Here is a 23,671-nt window from a genome sequence, read left to right as displayed (position 1 = left end):
TTAAGGGGAAAAAATTACTTTTTAGATGTATTGAATATTCAATGGATTTGCATTATATAATAGAATGTATACTCCATGAATTTAAATAGAATCCAAGCGGTCTAAGCCCCGGGATGGACCCTAACCGAAAGAAAGGTGTTCTAACAGCAAACGAGATAAAGAAAGGAGTTGGCCCCATGTATAAAACCTTGTTCAGGGAGAGTATTTCTCGAATGAGAATCAAGTTTTTGGAGAAGAGAAAAAAGGAACTCGTCCTTTGACACCAAAGGATAAGAGCTGATTGATAGCGATGACTTGGTGAAAGAAATCTATGAGAGAAGGTTCTCAAACATGATTCCGACCGAATAGAAATAAGATGAGAAATAGTATTATTCATTAGAGATTTTCTTAACATTTAACCAAACAACAAATAACAGTAGATATAACTTTAGTCAATATAATGTAAGAAAGTAAATTTGACCAAACTCAATGTACCAAAAACTACTTTCTCACGCATCCTCAAATTTCAGCTACTTTTGTTATAAATGCTAATTAACTTTGGCCTTACTCTCACATTATAATGCTATTGGATCTTGTCTAGCACCTACGTCGATCCAACTTCTGAATCTTAATAATGGCAATGGAACATGTCCATCACATGAAGGGTGGTGTAGGAGAAACAAGCTATGCAAATAATTCATCACTTCAGGTATTAATCATCCTCTCTTCTACCTCAACCTAAATAATTTGAGTAGATATGTGATATTCACCTCAAATTAATTCATTATGTGCAGAGAAAAGTGATCATGGAAGTGAAAACCATACTTGAGGAAAATATGGTATTGATAATGTCCAACAAAAGTGTAAAAGATTATTGGAAAATAGCTGATTTAGGTTGCTCTTCAGGATCAAACACACTTTTGTCCATTTCTAATATCATGAACATCATCCATAAAATTAACACGAAATTAAATCATGGGAAAGGGAAACCTGTATTTCAAATATATCTCAATGATGTATTTGAAAATGATTTCAATACAATCTTCAAACTACTCCCTGATTTCTACCAACGAGAAAAAGAAAAGAATGATGGAGAATGCTTCATAAATGTAACACCAGGAAGTTTTTATGGAAGGCTATTCCCAAATAATTATATTGACTTTTTTCATTCCTCATATTGTCTCCATTGGCTATCTCAGGTTAGAAAAGTTTGTATTATATTTATGCTTATGTCATAAAATTATATATATATATATATATATATATATATATATATATATATATATATATATATATATATATATATATATATATATATATATATTATATATATATATATATATATATATATATATATATATATATATATATATATATATATATATATATATATATATATATATATATATATATATATATGAGATCAACTTACTTCAAAAAGAAAAATTAATTTATTTTAAATCGTAGTCTTTAATTTGAATCTAATTTATTAGTTAATTATATAAGATAAAAAATCTTATTTTTAGAGTAAATTGATCTTTTATATATATATATATATATATTATATATATATATATATATATATATATATATATTATATATATATATATATATATATATATATATATATATATGAGATCAACTTACTTCAAAAAGAAAAATTAATTTATTTTAAATCGTAGTCTTTAATTTGAATCTAATTTATTAGTTAATTATATAAGGTAAAAAATCTTATTTTTAGAGTAAATTGATCTTATATATATATATATATATATATATATATATATATATATATATATATATATATATATATATATGTGTGTGTTTTTAAATAATTTTATTTTATTTTTGGGTTAGGCACCGAAAAATTTGGTGAAAAATGGAGTACCACTCAACAAAGGAAATATTTACTTATCAAAAACAAGCCCTCCATCAGTTTATGAAGCATATTTTAAGCAGTTTGAAAGAGATTTTCAGTATTTTCTAAAGTTACGCTTCAAAGAATTAGCATTGGACGGTACGATGGCATTAACATTCATTGGCACAGAATCACATGACAAAATTTCTGTTCAAGGGGTACTTGGCATGGTACTGAATGAGATGGTCCAAGAGGTAAATATGAGTTCCATAATCTCTATTTATATTAAACACTTTCAAATAAAAAAACTTATTGTTAATATCAAATTTGTTGGAAATTCACAAAAGTATATGGAAAATTTCTCAGCACAATCGATAATCGAAAGAAGAATAGAAAATATGAAAATTGAGGAAGAAATGAAATTTAGGTAGAAAAAAGAAGAAATTGCTTCCGCAGTTTTATTCTCTACTATCAAATTGAAATTTTTTATTCAACTGCACAAATGCACTTCTGTGTTGTGTATTCAACTGCGCAAATGCATTTCTGTATTGTGTTACAATCAATAAAGGGTTATTCCGTATTTATAGGTTGACTTTGTTTGCTCTTTAAGCAACACTCCAATTAATTTAATTTAACAAAAAATACAAAAATAAGCCTAAGTCAAAATCTTTGTCAAACAACATGACTCGACATTTCAACCTAAATCATTTGACATTTTCTTGTCTCTGTTGAACAATCTGCTTCGACACAAAAAATTACAATTCAACAAAATTAATTTCAAAAAATTCCTTGAAATGAAGAATAAAGACAATCGATAGTATTTTTGTTGACATGAAGGAGTGGAGGGAAGCGGGATTACTCTCCTCCTTTCCATATTTACATATATTAAATATTAAAAAAATTTGTTAAAAGATTTTTTCATATTTTGTAGGGTTTGGTTGAAGAGAATAAATTGGACATGTTTAACTTTCCTACGTACCATCCGACTGAAGAGGAAGTAAGACAAGTAATTGAGACAGAAGGATCTTTTACCCTTCAAATAATAAAGACTTTTAAAATGGGATGGGATGCAAACCTTGAGAAAGATAATGTTAATTATGTTGTTGATAGAAAAATGAGAGGAGAGTTCATATCCAAGCATCACCGAGCTGTATTTGAACCTCTTTTAATATCTGGATTTGGTGAAAATATCATGGATGTATTGTTCTCAAGATTCGAAAAGTTGCTTACACAACTCATTGAGTTTGAGACATTGGAATTTACTAATATTGTATTGTTCTTGACCAAGGATTCTTGAAGATGGAAGATGGTAAGATAATTCTTCCATGGATTTTTCCCTTTTTGATTTGTGTATTATCTTAGCATATGTTTTGTTTGTTTTCTTTATGTAGTTTTTTAAATCGACTTGTTTGTAGATTCAATTTGAAGTCCTTTTCACTCCGATGAATTCTCCGATTCGCGATAAATTATAATGAATCCAATACATTTTTTTGTGGTTTACCCTAATTTTAAATTTAGACCTAAAATTTATTAATACCTTAAATAAGGAAAAATGAGTTCCTACGCTGGAAAATTGAGAGTATGTTAAATTAACTCTTTTATTCCTTAAGATATTTCATAAAGCTAAAATAAACATTTCGAGATCATATTAGATGATGATCTTTTATATGCATTACGTTTATAGTCATTGTAAAAAATGTAAGAATGTGTAATTCTGCGAATATAAAGGTCGGGTTAATGGTCACTACAAGAAAAGGCCAATCAACATTGCAAAAACCCTTGGCAAAACGAATCAACGAATCAACGTCAATAACCAAATAGCCTCTTGCAAGGTTATGAACATGACAACATTTGTCAAGGGTAAAACCATTGGAAAAAATTTGAGTACACAAAAGTTTCGAGGGTTAATCCTTGTCTAATTTCTAAAATAATTAACGTTTGAAATACCCTAAAAACAATGTATGGGGGGTAAACACAATGTGTGTGAGTGTGTGTATGTGTGTTATGGACCGACCATAACGACCTCGGCTGACCATCATAATGGGATTGCAATCCTTCCAAAATCTTCTCAGCACATGAGACCTCTCCACTTGATGATCACAAAAGATTTAAACTGCGTTCATATCCAACGACTCTCCACACTTTACTCCTAGAAAATAGTGAATATGATATTCCCTCTCTACTATACAAAAGGTGTCAAATTCAGATAACAAGTTTCAAACACAAGATCAATTCACCCTTCTTCCTCACATAATGACTTAAGCATTGGAGTGCTAACCTTGCAGGTCATTCCCCTCAGTGATGCGTCGGAAGCTCAGATCCACCATCACTTCTGATCTTAACTCCATTTTTGGTTCTATAATAGAAAAATGACAAAGTCTATGGAAATTGACTTCTTATTTTTGCGTTCTCCACAATCCCATGTTTGCTCTCCAATTCATTACTTGGAAACCTCCTTAAATTACCAAATCAAGAGCATTCAGAATCGAACACGAAGATCCGCCATATTTGATCCAATCGAGTATCATTTGAGATTTGATTCCTCGAATTTCCCAATCTCTAGTTCATACGATTCTAAATGATGGTTAGATCCAAAGCTACTCGTTATGTTGTTGCTCGAGAAGACGCAATTGCTCATGTCTCTCAGGAAGTGATCAATTAATCACCTCCACCTCATTAACAAAATGATATGAATTCAAAATCAGAGATTCTATTACATCTCGATCTAATCTAGACTACTCAGGTAGTTGGATCTGCCCAATTTCTCCAATTTGACCTCAAGTTCCACCTCTAGTTGTGAAACCTGAAGTCTACCTGGTTTCTACTTACTGCGAGAAATCCTTGGATAACAAGACGCTGACGATCTATTGAATAACATGTACAACATCGTTAGATAGTAGAATTCGCAAGAAATAGAGGAAAGGTTGATGCGACTCGAAGAAATCATCCACAATGATTCTCGACGAGGAAATTACACTATTCAGGAGGCCATGTGAAGAAGAACTCATGTGTAACACCCTGACTTTAGTTTATTAATTTATTTAAATTATTAGATTTAATTTAGTGAATATACATGTCTTGTTCGAATTGTTGTTATTACTTATTATTACATGTGTTTTATGAGATTTAAGTGTATTTTAGTAATTTAATAAATAATGAGAATATGGAGTACTGAGAGCGAATAAATAAAGTAGAATTATTTAGTTTAGAAATAATTAGATATTTTTATTATTTAGAGATAATTGGATAAATTATCAGATTTAATAAAAAATGATTGTTTTATAGTTACTATATAAATTAAATTTGTATTAAAGAATTATTTAGTGGAATTTATAAAAAAAATATTTTAATTAAAATCAAATATTTAGTAGGTGGAAACAATTTGAAACTTTAAGGGTTACATATATACTAAACGTGAGGGCTCGAGAGTTTTTACGTGAAAAATTAGAATTTAGGAAAAGAAGTGGATTTGAAGTGGGAAGAGAGCAAATTTGGAGCGACCGTGAGAAAATGGGAAGAATTGCATCAACCCTCAAACTTAGAGGTAAGGGGGATACAAATTTCTTTACTCATAGGTGACTTTAAACAGTCACAATGGTGAGAGGTCATTACCCTCTTATCTCTGTCTTTCAGTGTTCATGGTTTGTGGCCTTGTTGGTGACCAACGAGGTTACCGATTGATGTGTTGTTGTATTATGTTACTATAATGAAAATTCTGTATGAATATGTGAATGTTATTATATGCCATTTTGGGATATTTTTGTGGAGCACTGCTGTGATAAAATTAAGACTCGTATGATTATTTGTGAAATTTTTGGATAAAATTAGGAATTGTATTATCTGTGTGTATCGATGAGTTTCTAAGCAACCTTTTGGTCTATTTTCCCAAATATCGTAAAATATCAGAAATATCGTAGAATTGGAATTTTTATCGAATATTGGAAAATCAAAATCAGGTTGGGTGACAGACTGTACGGGTTGTACGGACTGTGTATAAACTATATTGGTTGTACGTGACAGACAATACGTATATTAAACTGTACATAAAACGATATCGACGGCGGTTTCATCAGTTTTTGAGTTTGGGGGTCAGTTCAATGACTTTTGAGCAATTTTAGTGTCAGTGTTCTTTTTATTACCTTTGTGTTATTTTTGAGTAATTTTGAGTCAAGTTGCCAACTCCTTAGAGTTCAATAGAGTTATCATCTGTGAATGGCTGTTAGTAGAGAATTTTTGAGCATTTTAAAATACTTTTGAGTACTCTATAGTCATTTTTGAGATTTAGGAAATGTTGTAGAGTTGTTTAGAGTTCTTTGAGAACTTTGTTGAGTTATACATAAATTGTTATAACTTTTGATGATCTATGAGTCTATAATAAAATGATAAAATACTCTATTGAGATGTTTTGAGATTTGTTGATGTATTTTCGAGCTGATGAGTAATAACACGACTTTACTTAGTTGTTGATGATTTTTGAGTTATAATATAATTATTAAAATTAATTATATTAATATTTTTTATTTGAGTAATTCATAGGAATTACAGTAAGATCTGATAATTGGCGAATTTATGGTTCAAGAGAGGAACCTGTTTGAGTATGAAACTTTCAGAATAATTTTGGTGATTGTTTGAGTTCTATTATTATTTTCTTCCATAATCATGCATACATATATATTAGAGTTAGATAGGACTTAGGTCTAGTGAGGTCAGGTTTAGAGAGGAACCATGACGGTCTCATGTCCAGAGAGGGACACGGTTCAGAGAGGAACTGAAGATGTGGATAAATCAGTAACACACCTTTGATGTCCAAAACCCGGTACCACATGCATATTTGAGGAGAAGTTGGTGCATTTCCCATTTTAATTTATAAATTGTATTGTTTTTGTTGCTGTGTGAGAATGATCTATGTATTTTTATAACTGTCATGTTGTTTTCTTTCACCGCTAACATTTGTAAGGATTATTCTCACTTCATTTCTTTTGTTTGTGTGTGGCTTTTATGCCCATGTTGCAGATAAAGGTAACATGTATTGTTGTTATGTTGAAGAATGGCAGTCATTGCCTTCTTCTTTGTTTTTCTATTTTATTTAGTACGCTTTGTGTCGCTCTCGTATTGTAACACAGGGGATGAGACATTATTTCTCTTATTTGGATGATTGTTGAGTTGTTTTTCGAAACAAATGTTTTAATTGAGTAATGTTGTTTATGAGACCATGTGAAGGTGTTGTTTATGAGACCATGTAAAGGTGTTGTTTAATGTTTTATATTTCCGTTGTGAGATGTTAAATTTGATGACATGTATTTTATTTTGAGAGTGCGTGACATCCTTTGATGAAAAATGCTCTAATTTATTGTATTATTTTATGAGTCAGGAAATAGGGTGATACATAGTTGGTAACAGGGCAGGTCAGTCTATCAGACCAGGTTTTATGATTTTTGTATGTTCATTGGTATGCGACATATGTGTGAAACACTGTCGGTGCTCGCTTATATTTCTAACCGTTTGGCAACAGAGCGAGATTGAAACAAGTGAGGGAGGAGCTTCTGCTTCTTCGAGATGTTTTAGGTGTGGAGGGTTGGTTCAGCGTGCCGATGAGGGCGAGAGTGCAGGTGTTGTTGAGGTTGTATTGTTTCTTGAATCCGAAGAGACTACGGATCTAAGATTTATATCCAAAGATCAGGTTGAGATGTCTTTGAGAAAGAATGATCAGGTGCCTGTGATGTTCACTTCCTTGAGAGTGGAGAACGATGTGGCTTCTAGTGATATCCCATTGGTGTATGAATTTCCTGATGCTTTCCCTGAAGATATTTGTGACTTGCCGCCGATACGTGAAGTTGAGTTTGTCATAGATTTAGTATCTGGTACTAGACCTGTGTCGATGGCTCCATATAGAATTCTTGCATCAGATTTGGGTGAGCTGAAGAAACAGTTAGAAGATCTGCTTGAGAAGAAGTTTGTTAGACCTAGTGTGTCACTGTGGGGAGCATCAATGTTGTTGGTGAAGAAGAAAGATGGTAGCATGAGGATGTGTGTTGACAATCGACAATTGAATAGGGTCACAATTAAGAATAATTATCCTCTTCCTAGGATTGATGACCTTGTGGATTAGTTGGTTGGGGAATGTGTGTTTAGTAAGATCGACTTAAGATCAGGGTATCATCAGACCTGAGTGAAGGATGAAAATTTTCTAAAGACAACATTTAGGACACGATATTGTCATTATGAGTACTTAGTGATGTTTTTTGGTGTGTCTAATGCCACTGGTGTGTTTATGGAGTATATGGATAAGATCTTTCACCCCTTACTTAAATCAGTTTATTGTAGTGTTCATTGATGATATTCTGGTGTATTCTAAATGTAATAAAGACCGTGTTAAACATTTCCGAGTTGCACTTCAGGTTTTTAAAGATAATAAATTGTATGCCAAGTTATCCAAATGCAAATTCTGGTTGCAGGAAGTAAGTTTTCTTGGTCATGAAATTTCTAGTGGTGGGATAAAAGTGGATTTGTTCAGGGTGCAATGCTACAATGGGAGGCTCCTAATCAGTTATACAGATTAGAAGTTTTATGGGGTTAGCCAGTTATTATAGAAGATTTATCAATTTTTTTTCAAAGATAGGCCTGCCTTTGAATCATTTGAATCGAAAGGGTCAAGCTTTTATGTGGGATATCCAGTCTGAAGAAAGTTTTCAAGAATTGAAGAAGAAGCTGACGATGGCGCTAAGTTATAATTTTATCGTATGTGAAGGAACCTTTTGTTGTATATTGTGATGCTTCCAAATTGGGATTAGGTGGTGCATTTATGCAAGATGGAAATGTGGTATCTTATGCTTCACGATAGCTGAAGAATCATGAGATGAAGTCTCATACCCATGATTTAGAGTTGGAAACAATGGTGTTTATTTTGAAACTATGGAGGAACTATTTGTATGGTTCGAGGTTTGAGGTGTTCAACGATCATAAGAGTTTGAAATATATGCTTGATCAGAAGGAGCTCAATATAAGACATATGAGATGGTTAGATTTTTTGAAGGAATATGATTTTGGTTTAAATTACCATCCCGGTAAAGCTAATGTTGTAGAAGATGCTTTAAGTTAAAAGTTGTTGCACATGTCGGGATTAATGGTTAGAGAATTGGATTTAATCGAACAATTCAGAGATTCGAGCTTATTATGCAAGGTGACTTCTAATAGTGTGATGTTGGGTAAGTTGAAGCTGACTAGCGATTTTATTCATGATATAAGAGAAATTCAGAAGCTGAATGTAGGCTTGATTGATCGTTTGTCATCAGTTGACCATAATGTAGATGAGGACTTTAGAGTTGATGAGAATGGAATCATAAAGTTCCAGAATAGAGTTTGTATGCATGATGTGTCAGAGCTTAAGGGGATAATTTTAGAAGAAAGTCAGAAAAGCAGTTTGAGTATTCATCTCGGGGCTACTAAAATGTACCAAGATCTTAAGAAGATGTTTTAGTGACCGGGAATGAAAAGAGACATTGCGCAGCTTTTTTATGCTTGTTTGACTTGTCAGAAGTCGAAGGTTGAGCGTCAGAACCTGTATGGGATGATGAAACCATTGGATATACCTGAATTGAAATGGGGAAGCATCTATATGGATTTTGTGATATGATTGATGAATACTTTTAGGGGAAGTGACGCGGATTTGGGTTTTTGTGGATATACTGACTGAGCCGACTCACTTTATTCCAATTAAGGTTGGGTTTCCATTGCAGAGACTAGCAGGGATCTACATCAGTATGATTGTGAAGTTGCATGTTATTCTGTTGAGTATTGTTTCTAATTGTGATTCGAGATTTACGTCCAGGTTTTGGGAGAGTTTGCAAGAAGATTTGTTCACTAAGCTGAGGTTGAGTTCTGCCTACCATCCGCAGACGAACTGTCAGACTGAGAGGATTATACAGCCTTTGGAGGACTTGTTAAGGGAGTGTATATTGAAGAAAGGAGGTGTTTGGGGAAACTATCTACCGCTGATTGAGTTTACTTACAACAACAATTTTTCAGTCTAGTATTGTAATGGCACCTCTTAAGGCTTTGTATGGTAGAACATGTAACACACCTTTCTGTTGGTTTGAGTCTAGGGAGAGTGTGGTGCTTGGACCTGAGATTGTTAAGCAGACTACTAAGAAATTCAAAATGATCCTAGAGAGGATGAAAGCCTCTTAGAGTAGGAAAAAGAGCTACCATGATAAGCGGAGGAAGGCCCTTGAGTTCTGAGAGGCTGACCATGTATTTTTTAGAGTTACTCATGTGAATGGTGTTAGTCATGCGCTGAAGTCTAAGAAGCGCACTCTTTGCTTTATTGGTCCTTATCAAATTACTAGAGAGTTTGGGTCGTTTCCTACTTAGTATCCTTACATATATTTCTTTCGAACATCTATAATATCTTTCATGTGTCTCCGACTCGGAAGTATGTTCATGATATATCACATGTGATCCAAATGGATGATGTAAGAGTAAGAGATAATTTAACCGTTGAGACGTCACCCATGCAGATTGAGTATCAAGAAGTGAAGCAATTAAAAGGTAAAGAAATTGCTCTAGTGAAAGTGGTGTGGAAAGGACCTGTTGGAGGGAGTATTGCGTGGGAGCTAGATATCTAGATGAAGGAGTCTTATCCAAAGCTGTTTTCGCCAAGTAATTTTTGAGGGAGAAAGTCCTTTTAAGTCAGAGAGATTTGTAACACCCCGACTTTAGTTTATTAATTTATTTAAATTATTAAATTTAATTGAGTGGATACATGTCTTGCTCGAATTGCTCTTACTACTTGTTATTTCATGTGTTTTATGGGATTTAAGGATATTTCAGTAATTTAATAAATAATGAGAATATATAGTACTGGGAGCGGAGAAATTAAATAGAATTGTTTAATTTAAAAATGATTAGATATCTTAATTATTTAGATATAATTAGAGAAATTATCATATTTAATGGAAAATAATTATTTTATAGTTATTATATAAATTAGATTTTTATTAAAAATATATTTAGTGAAATTTTATTAAAATAAAATAAAAATGTAGGGGCTTTAGAGTTTTTACGTGAAAAAGTGAAATTTTAGGGATACATATATACAAAACGTTGGAAAAAGAGGCGGATTTAATCTGGGTTTGACCTTGTTGGTAACCCTAGGGGTTTGGCCGAAACCCATAAGGTTACTGATTGATGTGTTGTTGTATTTTGTTACTGTAATGAGAATTATGTATCAATATGTGAATGTTATGATATGCCTTTTTGGGATGTTTTTGTGGAGCACTGTTAATATGTGATATTTTGTGATGAAATTTAGACTCGTATGATTGTTTGTGATGTTTTTGGGATAAAATTGGGAATTGTATTATCTTTGTTTATCGATGCGTTTCTATGCAAGCTTTTGGTTTATTCTCCCAAATATCGTAAAACGTCATAAATGTCATAGAACTGGAATTTTTATGGAATATCGAAAAATCGGAATCTGGGTGGGTGGAGGACTGCACAGAATGTGTACGGACTGTACGGGTTATATGAATTATGTATAAATTGTAATGGTCGTACGAGCCAGACTGTATGGACTGTACTGAAAATGATGTTGGCGAGAGTTTTGGCAGTTTTCGAGTTCGGGCGTAAGTTCGATGATTTTTTCATCAATTTTAGTGTCAGTGGCCTTTTTGTTACCTTTGTGTTATTTTTGAGTAATTTTTTAGTCAAGCTACTAGCCACTTAGAGTTTAGTAGAATTATCACGTGTGAAAGACTATCATTAGAGCATTTTTAAGCATTTTTGAGTACTTTTGAGTACTATAGAGTCATTTTTGAGATTTAGGAATTGTTGTAGAGCTGTTTAGAGTTCGATGAGAACTTCTTTGAGTTATACATAAATTGTTATAACCTTTGATGAACTATGAATGTATAATAAAATGATAAAATACTCTATTGAGATATTTTGAGATTTGTTCGTTGATTTTTGAGCTGATGAGTAATAACACAAATTTATTCAGTTGTTGATGATTTTTAAGTTATAATATAATTATTAAAAATTAATTATATTAATATTATTGAGTTGAGTAATTCAGAGGAATTGCAATGAGACTTGATAATTGGAAAACTTATGGTTCAAGAGAGGAACATGTTTGAGTATGAAACTTGAGAATGATTTTGGTGATTGTTCGAGTTCTATTATTATTTTCTGCCACAATCATGCATACATATATATTGGAGTTAGGTAGGACTTCGGGCCAGTGAGTCAGGTTCAAAGAAGAATCGTGATGGTCTTATGTCCTGAGAGGGACACGATTTAAAGAGGAATCGAAGACATGGATAAATCAGTAACACACCTATAATACCCAAAACCCGGTACCACACACATATTTGAGGAGAAGTTGGTGCATTTCGTATTTGCATTATAAATTTTATTTTTGTTGTTGTGTGAGAATGATCTATATATTTTTATAATTGTCCTGCTGTTTACTTTCACCGCTAACATTTGTAAGGATTAATGTCACCCATTTCTTTTGTTTTTGTGTGGCTTTTCTGGCCATGTTGCAGATACATGTAGCATGTAGTGTTGTTGTGTTGAATAATGACGATCATTGCCTTCTTCTTTGTGTTTTTGTTTTATTTAGTATCCTTTGTATTTCTATGGTATTGTAACACAGGGGATAGGACGCTCTCAAGGAAGAAAGGAATGTTTAAAGGAAATAATGGATATTTAATCTAATAGGTTGCAAAAATTCCCCCAAATTTCTTCTTCTCTTATATAGACAAAGGAAATCAGACGAATCAAATCGAATGTAAGGAACAAGCGCAAACTAACTGTCATATTTCACCTTGATAACACAACAGAACTCAAGTGCATAACAAGCAACGCCACTCTCTGCGTTTTCAAGTCACATGTCAAAAGAAAAATGATGAATCGCTTCCATGATGGGATTACATCTAATGCTCATGTTCATCATTACTCTTTAGCAAAACCAAAGTGATGTATTCCACAAACGCACAAACAACCATTTCTGAAGGCCGACCATGACTGCTAAAAAGACTCCCCTACATCTAGAGGTCTGACGAGTCTTGGGGGAAAATGTTTCGAGTAGGCCAAAGGCCAAATAAGGCAAGACCCTTTTATCTTGTATGCTCCATTAAACTCAAGGTATAAGAATTTTCAAGTACACAATCTCTAATCTTCATTATCACTATGATTATATTGAATCCTAATTGACTTAGATGTTTAAGTGTTAACGATGTAGGTACAACTTCTAGGTCCATCTTACCAGAGATTAGCGATCCTAGTTCAAGACCAACACCTCTAATTCATGACTCTTTACAATCGCAACGCAATGCCTCTAAATCATATACAAAACTTCGTTCCGCCGTAGCTTCCGCAATCTTCTCCATTTCTAATTCCTTAATAAAATATATATATATATATATATATATATATATATATATATATATATATATATATATATATATATATATATATATATCCGATTAACTATCATTAATTAATGAGATTAATTGTTATGTACTATCAGTGTAAAAAATTTTACACTGTCAATGCATCACAATCATCCGTTTATATTACTTTTTAAATGTTTAAACTAAAAGTCAAACCTTTCAAATATATCAGTGGTTGTGATTAACTGACAGTGTAAAAAAAATTTGCAATGTCAGTGTATAACAATTAAATTCTTAATTAATAACATTATATATTTGGAGTGTTCTTTTTACGCATTTGAGAATATTCAATAAATTAAAAATATTATTTTATCTTTTATTTAGTTTCTTATGTTTTTAGTACATTAATTATAGCTCTCTTTCAAATTTACACTTCTAGAATGACCGATGTAAAAATCAAGAGATATTGTATCTTTTATGAGTGGTGTTAATTTTAACTGAATTTCCTCAAATAATTTATAAAAAAAAGTTACAAGCAAAGAATTAATTGTAAAATAATCATATAAAACCGGTGTTAAGTGTGATATCTCATAACATCTCAATGACCTTCCTTTTTTTTGGAAATTTTAATTGAAAAGAGAAATTAAAAAATTCTTAATACAAAAGATAATTAAGAATATTTTTTTAAATAACCAATATTTCAATTTTTTTTTCCAAAATAATCACCTTTCAAAATAGATGCGTCAGATGAACTGGCGCATCCATTTTGAAACAAGAGGAGGCATCAACACCACTGACGCATGCTTTTGAAGCATTACATGGTGGCGCCCGGGGTGTTGGCGCCTATGTTTGGCATTTGGTGTATGCGCCAATTCATCTGACGCATATACCTTTGTATTTTATTTTTTATTTTTAATGTTTTTTTAAATTCTATTTTTTTAATAAATAATGAAATATAATATTAAAAGAAAATTTTATTCATGGCTGTCGCATCGCGCGAAAAACCGGCGGGAAAAGAAGAACAACAGAGCCGCCACCGTGCGTTATTTATCCCAAAAGAGGGAAAGGAAACGCTCAGAGTAAACCTGGAAAGAACATGGTCTCGCGACCAAAGAGAATGGGTTCGGGAGTCGGTTATGCGAAGGGAAGGTATTAGCACCCCTACGCATCCGTAGTACCCTACGGGATCCACGCACACTAGAAAGGAAAATTGGTTGCTAAACACTGCTCAAATATTCACACACACTGGCTGAAAGAAACGAAAGAGACTGACTGAAACTGGACTCGGCAGGATGTCGCATCCTGAGCCTACTTAGTCTATCAGGCATAGACATCAGAGTCAAAGTAGTTCGGACTGGGGAAACGACACATGCTCGCTAGGATATCGCATCCTATGCATACGTATCTTCTCGGACGAGAGAAGAATCAGAGCATTCGTAGCTCGGCTGACACGCACTCAAACAAACAAGACACAGGCAAACGTGGAGCCCGACTGCCAATCACTGGACTTATGTCAGCATCCGAACCTAAGCACACACAAAGAGGCAAACGTGGAGCCTGAATGCCAATAGCTGGGCTTACATCAGCATCCGAACCTAAACACACGCACACTGGAACCCAAATGCCACTCGATGGACTTACATCGGCTTCCAAGCACACAACAACACAACAGGTTGATAGGGAGTCGGGGACTCGAGCCTATAACTGTCAAGCACACACTCAAAAAAAGAAAAAGGGCGCCCGGAGAGATCAGCTCAATCTCCTGCCTACATACTTCATCTGGTATGAAGATCAGGGCGATGTAGTTCCCCTACGCAGGGATAAAGGTTCTAGCCTAACCAGATAACAGAGGGAGACACAACTCTAGGGAGACTACGACTCGAGCCTAGATGTTGTCATGCAAAAGCAACCCTAAGTTAAGGTTTCTAGCTAAACGGCACGCGGGCCAACCTATCCTAAGCATGGCTCACACAGGAAGCAAGCCACACACACACTTAACTTGCACAGGGAGCAAGCCAAGTAAAACCTACAAGCACAGATAGCACACGCTATACACAAACAAGTGGCTCAAACAAGGGTTAGGTTTTAGTCAAGGGGTCATATCAACCTCAACAAACAAACCTCTGGAACTGGGTGAATGTTGCTCTTAACCTTGCCATTGAGGGGCTAAGGTGAAGCAGATGAAAGGATGAAGTGAGGATGAGACCTCACAGCTCTTATCCCTGGCCTGGGAGAGCTCAAGACAAGAATGTGTGGGTTCAGAAAGTGGGAACCCTTCTACACATTAAAACTGACTCAACTGTACAGTTGTACAAGATCTTGGGTTTGTATCTGCAATGCATCAACACAGTGGTGTGAGCAAGGCAGATGACACACTGAATAGTGGGGGATAGATTGCATATCCCTACCTTCCACCAATTGCCTCTTCACTTAGGAGGACTTTGACTCTATGCAGGGACAAAAGTAAACATCCACAAACATTGCCTCTTAAGGAGGACTTCAGACAGTTGTCTGGCCAAGTAACAGGCCAGGTCTTCCAGACTACATGGAGTAAAAGAGATTATACCTCAAGCAAGTTGCTAAAAAGCAAAGCAAAGCAAGTTCAGAGAACTTAAGCAACTAAGGTACCTGAAAAAGTCAAACCAATCAGTAAACAGTTTCAAAGTTAAAACCAAAAGGAATGGATAAACAGTCAACCACAGAAGGTCAACTGTGCAAAGTAAGACTCAAACACATGAGTCACCTACAAAACAAAAGGTTAGCACAATATAGACAAACAAACATCAATCAAATTGGTATGATCTTGGAAGCACTATGCTCAACCTGAAACAGATGAACTCAACATAAGTCCAAAGGACCACTAGGGCTAGCCTAGGGTCAAAGATGAAAGAAAAAGTCAAGGCAGCAAGGAAAAGTCAACTCAAAGTCAAAGTCAAACAATTAGAAAGCAATCACAATTGGGCCCACAATCATATCATGCATCATTATCATTTCATGAACATTTGAAATCAAAGTAAGGCAAAGGAAAGCATACAAAAGTCAACAGAATGACTTGCATCAAAAGTCAACCTAAACAATCTCAAAAATCATCAAATAAATCACACTCAATCCTAACATCTAACATGGTAGACATGTAAAATTTCATGGCATTTGGATGAGAGGAAGGCAGTCAACTAAAATCATGAAGTCAAACCAAGTTCAAGCATGTACAAAGAAAGTCAACAAGCATGTGTCAACTTCAAAAATCATATCAAATTGAAAACAGATGAGAAATGAATGAGATTAACACCAATGCAAAGCTTGAGATGTCTAGTTATCACATATGAAATTGCATGATCATGTGATATGTTATGAGAATTTCCCAAAAGATTTGGCAATGTATAGCACAAAAAGTCAACAAATGACCAAGCATGGAAGAAAATTCACAATCAAATGGAAAACAGCAAGATTAATTCCAAGAAGATTCATACATGAAATAGACATACAAAGGATCATTCATGCAAAAAATGGGGTCAATTGGATGCAAGGAAGCATGTGAACAAAATTAGGGAAAATGCATGATCATGGTATGACACCAAATGTGACACATAACTTCAAAAAATCATATCCAGCAAACCACAAATGGGAAATCCACAAACTTTATATCAAAATGAAGGTGAACATGTCTAGTTTCATCACAAAAAATTTCAAAGGCAATGGATATGTCATGAGTATTTCACAATTGAAATGGTAAAGGGTGTCATTTTGGCATACATGTTGGGAAAACAATTATCATTTAAAATCCAGCCACTGAAAAATTAATTAAAATTCACAATAAAATACTAGACTCATTTGTGATCATCATGCAAAAAATTTCATAACTTTTGGAGTTAAAATGAATTTAAAATGAATTATGGAAGTTGATGAACATTTGGATGAAGTATGAGCAAAATGCATGGCAAATGGGGTCAAACCAAGTCAACCGATGGCATAAGTGTAATTACCCGCCTCACTAATCCAAACGACACAGTTTTGGGGAAGGAAATGAAATGTTCCTATTGGCTCTCAGCCAATGGAACAGTGCACACGGCTAAACAGCTCAAATTTCTGGTTTTTCACATAAACCCTTAGGGTTTCTAACAGCATGGCCAAGGCATTGCTCAATGTTATCATCATCATGAAACAAAACAAACAACAGCATGGCATTGGTATCATGTTCAGCTTCATCAATCAATCAAAACCAACAGCAACATGTAGCAATGATCAAACAACAAACCAGCATCCATGACCAAATACAACAAACAACAGCATGTGAATTTTATAAACAAGTTTAAAGTTTTCAATCAGCAGGGCAAATGCAGCAATGGTATTCAACATTTGGTTCACCAACATCATCATCAATTGAAATTCCAGCAAACCAACAACTAACATGGCAATGGTAATGTTCATTCAACAGACAACAACAGCATTCAACATGGCAAGGAAACACTGTCATCATTAAGCAATATCGACCAACAACAAAACAAGCATATCAAAGGGAAGTTCTGGAAATGATAGGTTTTTACACAGCAGTATGCATCATTCAGTGTTCATCATCAAAGCATCAACCATAAAACAAAACAATATAACATCATCACCAAATAACATCAGCTAACAACCAAACCAACACAAACATGGGAAGTCTGGGCAAGTTTAAAGGTATGAACAAACAGCAGCATAAACTCATCATCATCATGTAATCAAAACAACAGCAAGCATCACCATCTTTAATAAACAAAATTCGAAACGAGGCCTCATTCAAAAGCAGGGCATTAGAAATGATGTTATCATGCAACAAGAACAAAAGCAGCAGCCAATACACATGCATCTATGAAGCTGGATTTTTTCTGGAAATAATAACAGAGTTCATCATAGCAGGGTTTAGCATCATGGTTCATGGTGCCTTCAAGCAAGCATCAACAACATCAAACAAACATGTTTCAACCAAACATACAACAGCATAAGCATAATCATGAAATTTTCCTGGGCAACTAGGTTTAAACAAACAGCAGGATTCAACATCATCCTCAATAATCGACCATGAACCAAAAATCCCAGAAACAACAATCAAGCATATCATTAGCTTCAGCATGCATCAAACCACATAAACATGGTAGCCATTTCCATTAAAACAACTTAAACAAACCAAATCGAAGGAAAATGTGTTCATGCACACAAATGAAAATCCAAATTACTTGGCCAGGACGCCGCCATTTTAAGCATGCTATAGTTTGTTGGAATCAGCTCAAGAAAACCTTTCATAAACATATCATAACACAGCAAATAATGGAGATCGATCACTTACTTATTTTTGAAGAAAACTGATGTGCAGTGTTGTTTTGGTGGTTACAGCTCGAAACAGATGCTTCAAATGCTTGGAAAGGATGAATGGTTGGATGACTTTAGCTCAAGGATGTGTGGAGTTGGATGAATCACGATTTGCCATGTTTGGACCTTGGTGAAAACAGAACGAGGAGAGGAGCTTCCAGCTGGTGATTAAAGACCCAAAAGGTTTCCAAAGGTTGGCAGGATGTTGAAGGATGCAAAGGAACTCGTGGTCTTTGAGGGTTTCTTTCAAATCGAGCCAAAATGCAAAGTTGCAAGAGAGTAGAGAATGGAGTTTTTAACAGTTTTCCAACAGTGCCAAATGAGAGGGAAATCAGGATTTTGGCATGAGTCAGTTTATTTTTGTCTGCTGATGGTCTTTCATCACACGAAAAAAAAAGATCAAGATATTGCCATCTTGTTTTTGAAAATACACTTGCCAACCTTTTCTTCTTTTTCTGCTGCAGTGTTATATGCTTGTTGGTTGCAGATGTTAGCAGGGCAAGGTTGGAAAAATAAGTGAGGGTTGGTTGTGCAATTGTTTTGATGACAGCAAAATACCAATGGCCAGGTGAGTTAGCTTTAGTTATGTTGGATTGTTGGCTAGCTGCTCCTTGTTCATCATGGTTTGACAGGGAAATTTTCACAGTGCCAAAGCAAGGTGATTTAAGACTTAGTGAAAGTATGTGTTGGTCATGTGCTGCCAAAGGGCCTTCTTGCTGCTACTGTCCTGGCTGTTTAATGACAGGAAAATAAAAGTGGAAGGCATGGCATTGTTCTCTTGTGTTTTTGACAGCCAAAATCCAATGCCAAGTCAGGTTAGAAAAAAGTGAGTTAGTAAGTGAAAGTGGTTTGGTCTATGTGTTGTTTGATGCCATTGTACTTTTGACAGAGCAAATCCAAATGCCAATAGCAAGGTTCCTCCTCTTTTTTTGATCTCAGCAGTATGAAAAATAAATGCCAATGTATTTTGTTTTCTTGATGGATGCTGTTGTCTACCAGGGGCAGGAAAATCATGCAGGATCTTCTTTTAGCCAGCCTTAGTTTGTTATCTTTTTGACAGCAAAGTGAGGGCCAGGTTTTTCCATGAATTTCTGTTGCATTCCCCCTCTTTCTTGTGGCTGCCATGACCTTCTCTTTTGACAGAAAAATGGTGCTGTCCAAACTGCTATTGGACAGTACACATTAAGGCATGGAGGTATGGTTGGTTTTGTCCTTTTGTCCTAAAATTCAAGTAAGCAAACATGGCCACATGTACTATTGGAGTATGGCTGCACTACAAGGCCTCAAAAGTGACAGAAGAAAGATTAAGAATGCTGCATAATGATGCTGGTACAAGGCATGGTTGTGGAAGCATGGACAAGTGTGGTCAAATTGTACCTTTCTTACAATTCAAGCAACCAAGCAAGATTCACATGTGCTGCATAATTTGACTTTGCAAACACATTCTAAATGACATTTATGAGCTGTTCCAAATGGCCAAATGCTGAAAAAATGTTTGAGTCAAAAAGTCAACTCTTGGTCAAACTTATATTTAAATGAAAAAGGTCAAAATATGCCATTTTGATTGGTGAAGTTTTGGCTCATGAAATTTATATTTTTGGAAAGAGGGGATCAAATGTGACTTGTAGGAAAAAACCCCACCAAAATTGGCCAAACGGTTTGGGAGATATGGCCCTTTGAAGTTCAAGATTTTCTGAAATCGATTCGATCATAACTTGCCGACCACACATGGGAATTAAGAGTTCTAGGACTTTTTGGAAATGGGAGAACAAGATCTTCAACTTTCATGTTGGGAAAAAATTCATTTGAGGCTTGTATCAAAATGTAAGTTTGAGGATCAAGACTTTCCATTTATGGCAGTTTTCAGTTACAGGCCCAGTTTCCGTTTTGGGAAATTTCTGATCTGGCTTCAAATTCCTCCATGATGGTGTTTGGCATGATATATGATGACTATTTGGACATGAATGAACTCTCACAAACCAAATCCAATCATCCAATCACTGATTAAATGGACAGTTGACCAACAGTTGACTTTTAGGGTTTCTGACTGATTGTGCATTAACTGATGACTTCCAAACCCTAATTCCTTGAGAACTTGACTTCAAATGATGTCCCAAGTTGTATGAACTCTTGATTATTGACCATGGTGCCCAAATTCCACAAGAATGACCACCATCTACTGCTTTGACTGACAGTTGACTTTTTTTTAGGGTTTTTGACTGTCTGTGTATGAACTGGTGACCTCTGAGCCCTCAACCCTTGACCAAAATACTTCAAATAGACCTCCAAGCCATGTGAACTTGTTGGACAAACCCCAAGGCCTTGATTCAATGAGAAATTCCTTTACTTGCTTGGTTGACTGATCAGGAGATTAGTTTGACCTGATTCTTGATTGCTTGCTCTTGAGGCAACAGAGGGACAATGCAAATGCTATGCAATGGACCATGATATGCTATGACCTAGTATGAAAATGTATGTATAATGGTAGGTGCAAATTTGAGGTGCTACAGCTGCCCCTATTCAATCAGTTGGGAACCCGAACGGATGATAGCAACGGCTGTCAGACTTTCAGGGTGAACAGGGATTGAATACCAAGAACCGTAGAATTTGCACAGACTGGATATGATACCAAAGAAACACGTCATTTACCGATGACGACTGCAATTGACAGCTTCAGAAAAGCGAAACCATTTACCGATGGTTGAAGAACTGGAACTTTGATATTTACCGATATCAATTTCAGCACGACCATTTACCGATGGCGGCTGGGGAAAACAAACTTCTGAAAAACAAAACCATTTACCGATGGTTAGAACTGGGACCTTGATATTTACCGATATCAACTTCAGCACGACCATTTACCGATGGCTGCTGGGAAACAGATTTTGATGTAGAAAGGAAGCAAAACCATTTACCGATGGTGGCTTCAAGGAATCCTGACATTTACCGATGTCAACTTAGCAAGACCATTTACCGATGGCTACTGCAACTGGGGATTCGATATTTACCGATATCGAAGAAAACTGGGCCATTTACTGATGGCATCTCCACGTGGGGAGGAACAAAATCTTTGTGGTGTTACCAGACAAGACGTTTACCGACGACTTCTGGGGGTTTTGATTTTGTTGACCAGACACTTACCGATGACTGGGATGAGACTCGATGTTCACCGACATCGAAAGATGATGTTTACCGACATCAAAAAAAATGACCAGACATTTACCGATGACTGGGATGGGACACGATGTTTACCGACATCGGAAGATGATGTTTACCGACATCCAAAGAAATGACCAGACATTTACCGATGACTGGGAATGAGAAATTTATTGGGGAGATACGAATATTTGCAACTGGAAACCAGATAGGATATTTACAGATGACTCTACTGGGGATTTCTAGCTGGGAATTATCAGACGTTTACCGACGACTGAGGAAACGACTCGATGTTTACTGACATCGAAAGATGATGTTTACCGACATCAAAAATGACCAGACATTTACCGATGACTGGAGAAAATACTCGATGTTTACAGACACCGAAACAATGGTGTTTACTGACACCAAAATGATGACCAGACATTTACTGATGACTGGAGAGAAAACTCGATGTTTACAGACACCGAAACAATGGTGTTTACTGACACCAAAAATGACGACCAGACATTTACTGATGACTGGAGAGAAATACTCGATGTTTACAGACACCGAAACAATGGTGTTTACCGACACCAAAAATGAGAAGCACGCGCGGGTGCTAGCATGACACTTACTGGTATCACAAAGAACGACATCTGGGATATGTCAAGGCAAGGTTGACCACTTGCTGGGGGTCTCACTGAGGAGAAACAAACTTTCCGTCACGATCGGGTGAGGAAATAAACCTCTGTCACCATCGGGTGAGGAAATAAACCTCTGTGGGGAATAATCAAGTCTGAATGCTGTCAAGGGCAACTGTAGCAGATTTGTTGTGCTGATGTTGAATGAAATGATCCGCCTCTGCCGGGGATACGGTCTGGTGAAGTTAACACATGAATGCATATGTTTGAATTTTTCTATGGCGTAATGCTCCATTTATGAATGGAAATGCTACGCAATTTTGAGGATGCAATGATTACTACATGCAAAATGCAAATGAACTCTGGCTAGGGAGCCAAAATGATCAGATACTCTGACTCTGTGGGGAGACTCCTCTTGGGGAAATACTCTGCGGGGAACTCTGCTTGAGGAATGGTAAAGCGACTTCACACTCATGTTGAAGAATAGCACTGCTGCTGGGAAAAGGTAAACTCCGCTGGGGATATCCTTCAGTCCACAGGTAGGATAAATGCTGGAGATAAATTCCAAATGATCCTGCCTCACTCGAGGAGGAGATCGGCAAATACAGGTCTGCTGGGGATAGGCAATCCTTAGATCTGCTGGAAATAGAAGGCACTATCCACAGACGTCTCTGTAGGGGAACATAGCTCTGATAGCTTCCAAACTTGCTTGGGAAAATATCTGCTGAGGAAACGCCCTCACAGATGCTAACCTGAAAAAACAGCACAACAAAATGCCCCCAGGGGATACATGGACAAGATACGCTCAAGTGTCCTCAACATTCAAAATGATTTTCAAATGTTTCATCTTTCTGCACATTGTTGTGTAGCCTTCATGTTTTTATATGCAATGCTTATCAAAAATTCGGACATTTTGCAAACAAAACAGTAAAAATAAAAACAGAAAAGCTATTTATCTGAATAACGATTTTTATTGATCGAAAATGTGCCTGAAGAGGCAAATACATTGGGAAGCAATTCCTAGAAAGAGGTAATTGCGCACAAAAAGGAAAAAAAAATCTATCCTAATGGCAATGTGAACACGGCATCCACTATTTCCCAATTCTGTTATAACTCACAGATCATCAGTTTTCCTCCCAACTCCTTGCTTTCCGAGAAGAATGACTGGACGGATCACATCTTTCGAGATGGCGGATGACAAAGCTTGATGAAGTACAGACAACTCGGACTGTAGTCTTCGCTTTAATCCCTAATTTTTGCCTGGATCGCCCTTTCGGGTTTTCAATCCACCGGGATACCCATTTTTGCCTAAGTCG

The 23,671-nt window shown here is 35.5% G+C and overlaps 1 protein-coding gene across 1 annotated transcript; it reads left to right on the top strand.

Annotated features, from left to right (window-relative positions):
- The first annotated feature begins 450 nt into the window (after positions 1-450).
- On the top strand, positions 451-3,337 carry LOC127126726 (S-adenosyl-L-methionine:benzoic acid/salicylic acid carboxyl methyltransferase 1). The gene is made up of 4 exons (XM_051055711.1): positions 451-688; positions 774-1,178; positions 1,837-2,091; positions 2,769-3,337. Exons 1-4 carry the CDS (start codon positions 614-616, stop codon positions 3,132-3,134), a joined length of 1,101 nt encoding a protein of 366 aa, XP_050911668.1. The 5' UTR covers positions 451-613; the 3' UTR covers positions 3,135-3,337.
- Positions 3,338-23,671: the final 20,334 nt, after the last annotated feature.

This window comes from Lathyrus oleraceus, chromosome 3 (genome assembly GCF_024323335.1).
Source record: "Lathyrus oleraceus cultivar Zhongwan6 chromosome 3, CAAS_Psat_ZW6_1.0, whole genome shotgun sequence".
Taxonomy (NCBI): domain Eukaryota; kingdom Viridiplantae; phylum Streptophyta; class Magnoliopsida; order Fabales; family Fabaceae; genus Lathyrus; species Lathyrus oleraceus.
This window is presented reverse-complemented; position numbering and strand designations above follow the sequence as displayed.

What these genes read in the sequence shown, in the direction of transcription:
- LOC127126726 (XM_051055711.1), top strand. Translation starts at nt 614, where the DNA reads ATGGCAATGGAACATGTCCATCACATGAAGGGTGGTGTAGGAGAAACA. An exon ending in CAAATAATTCATCACTTCAG is followed by an intron (nt 689 to 773) that starts GTATTAATCATC and finishes CATTATGTGCAG; the next exon opens with AGAAAAGTGATCATGGAAGT. An exon ending in GTCTCCATTGGCTATCTCAG is followed by an intron (nt 1,179 to 1,836) that starts GTTAGAAAAGTT and finishes TTTTTGGGTTAG; the next exon opens with GCACCGAAAAATTTGGTGAA.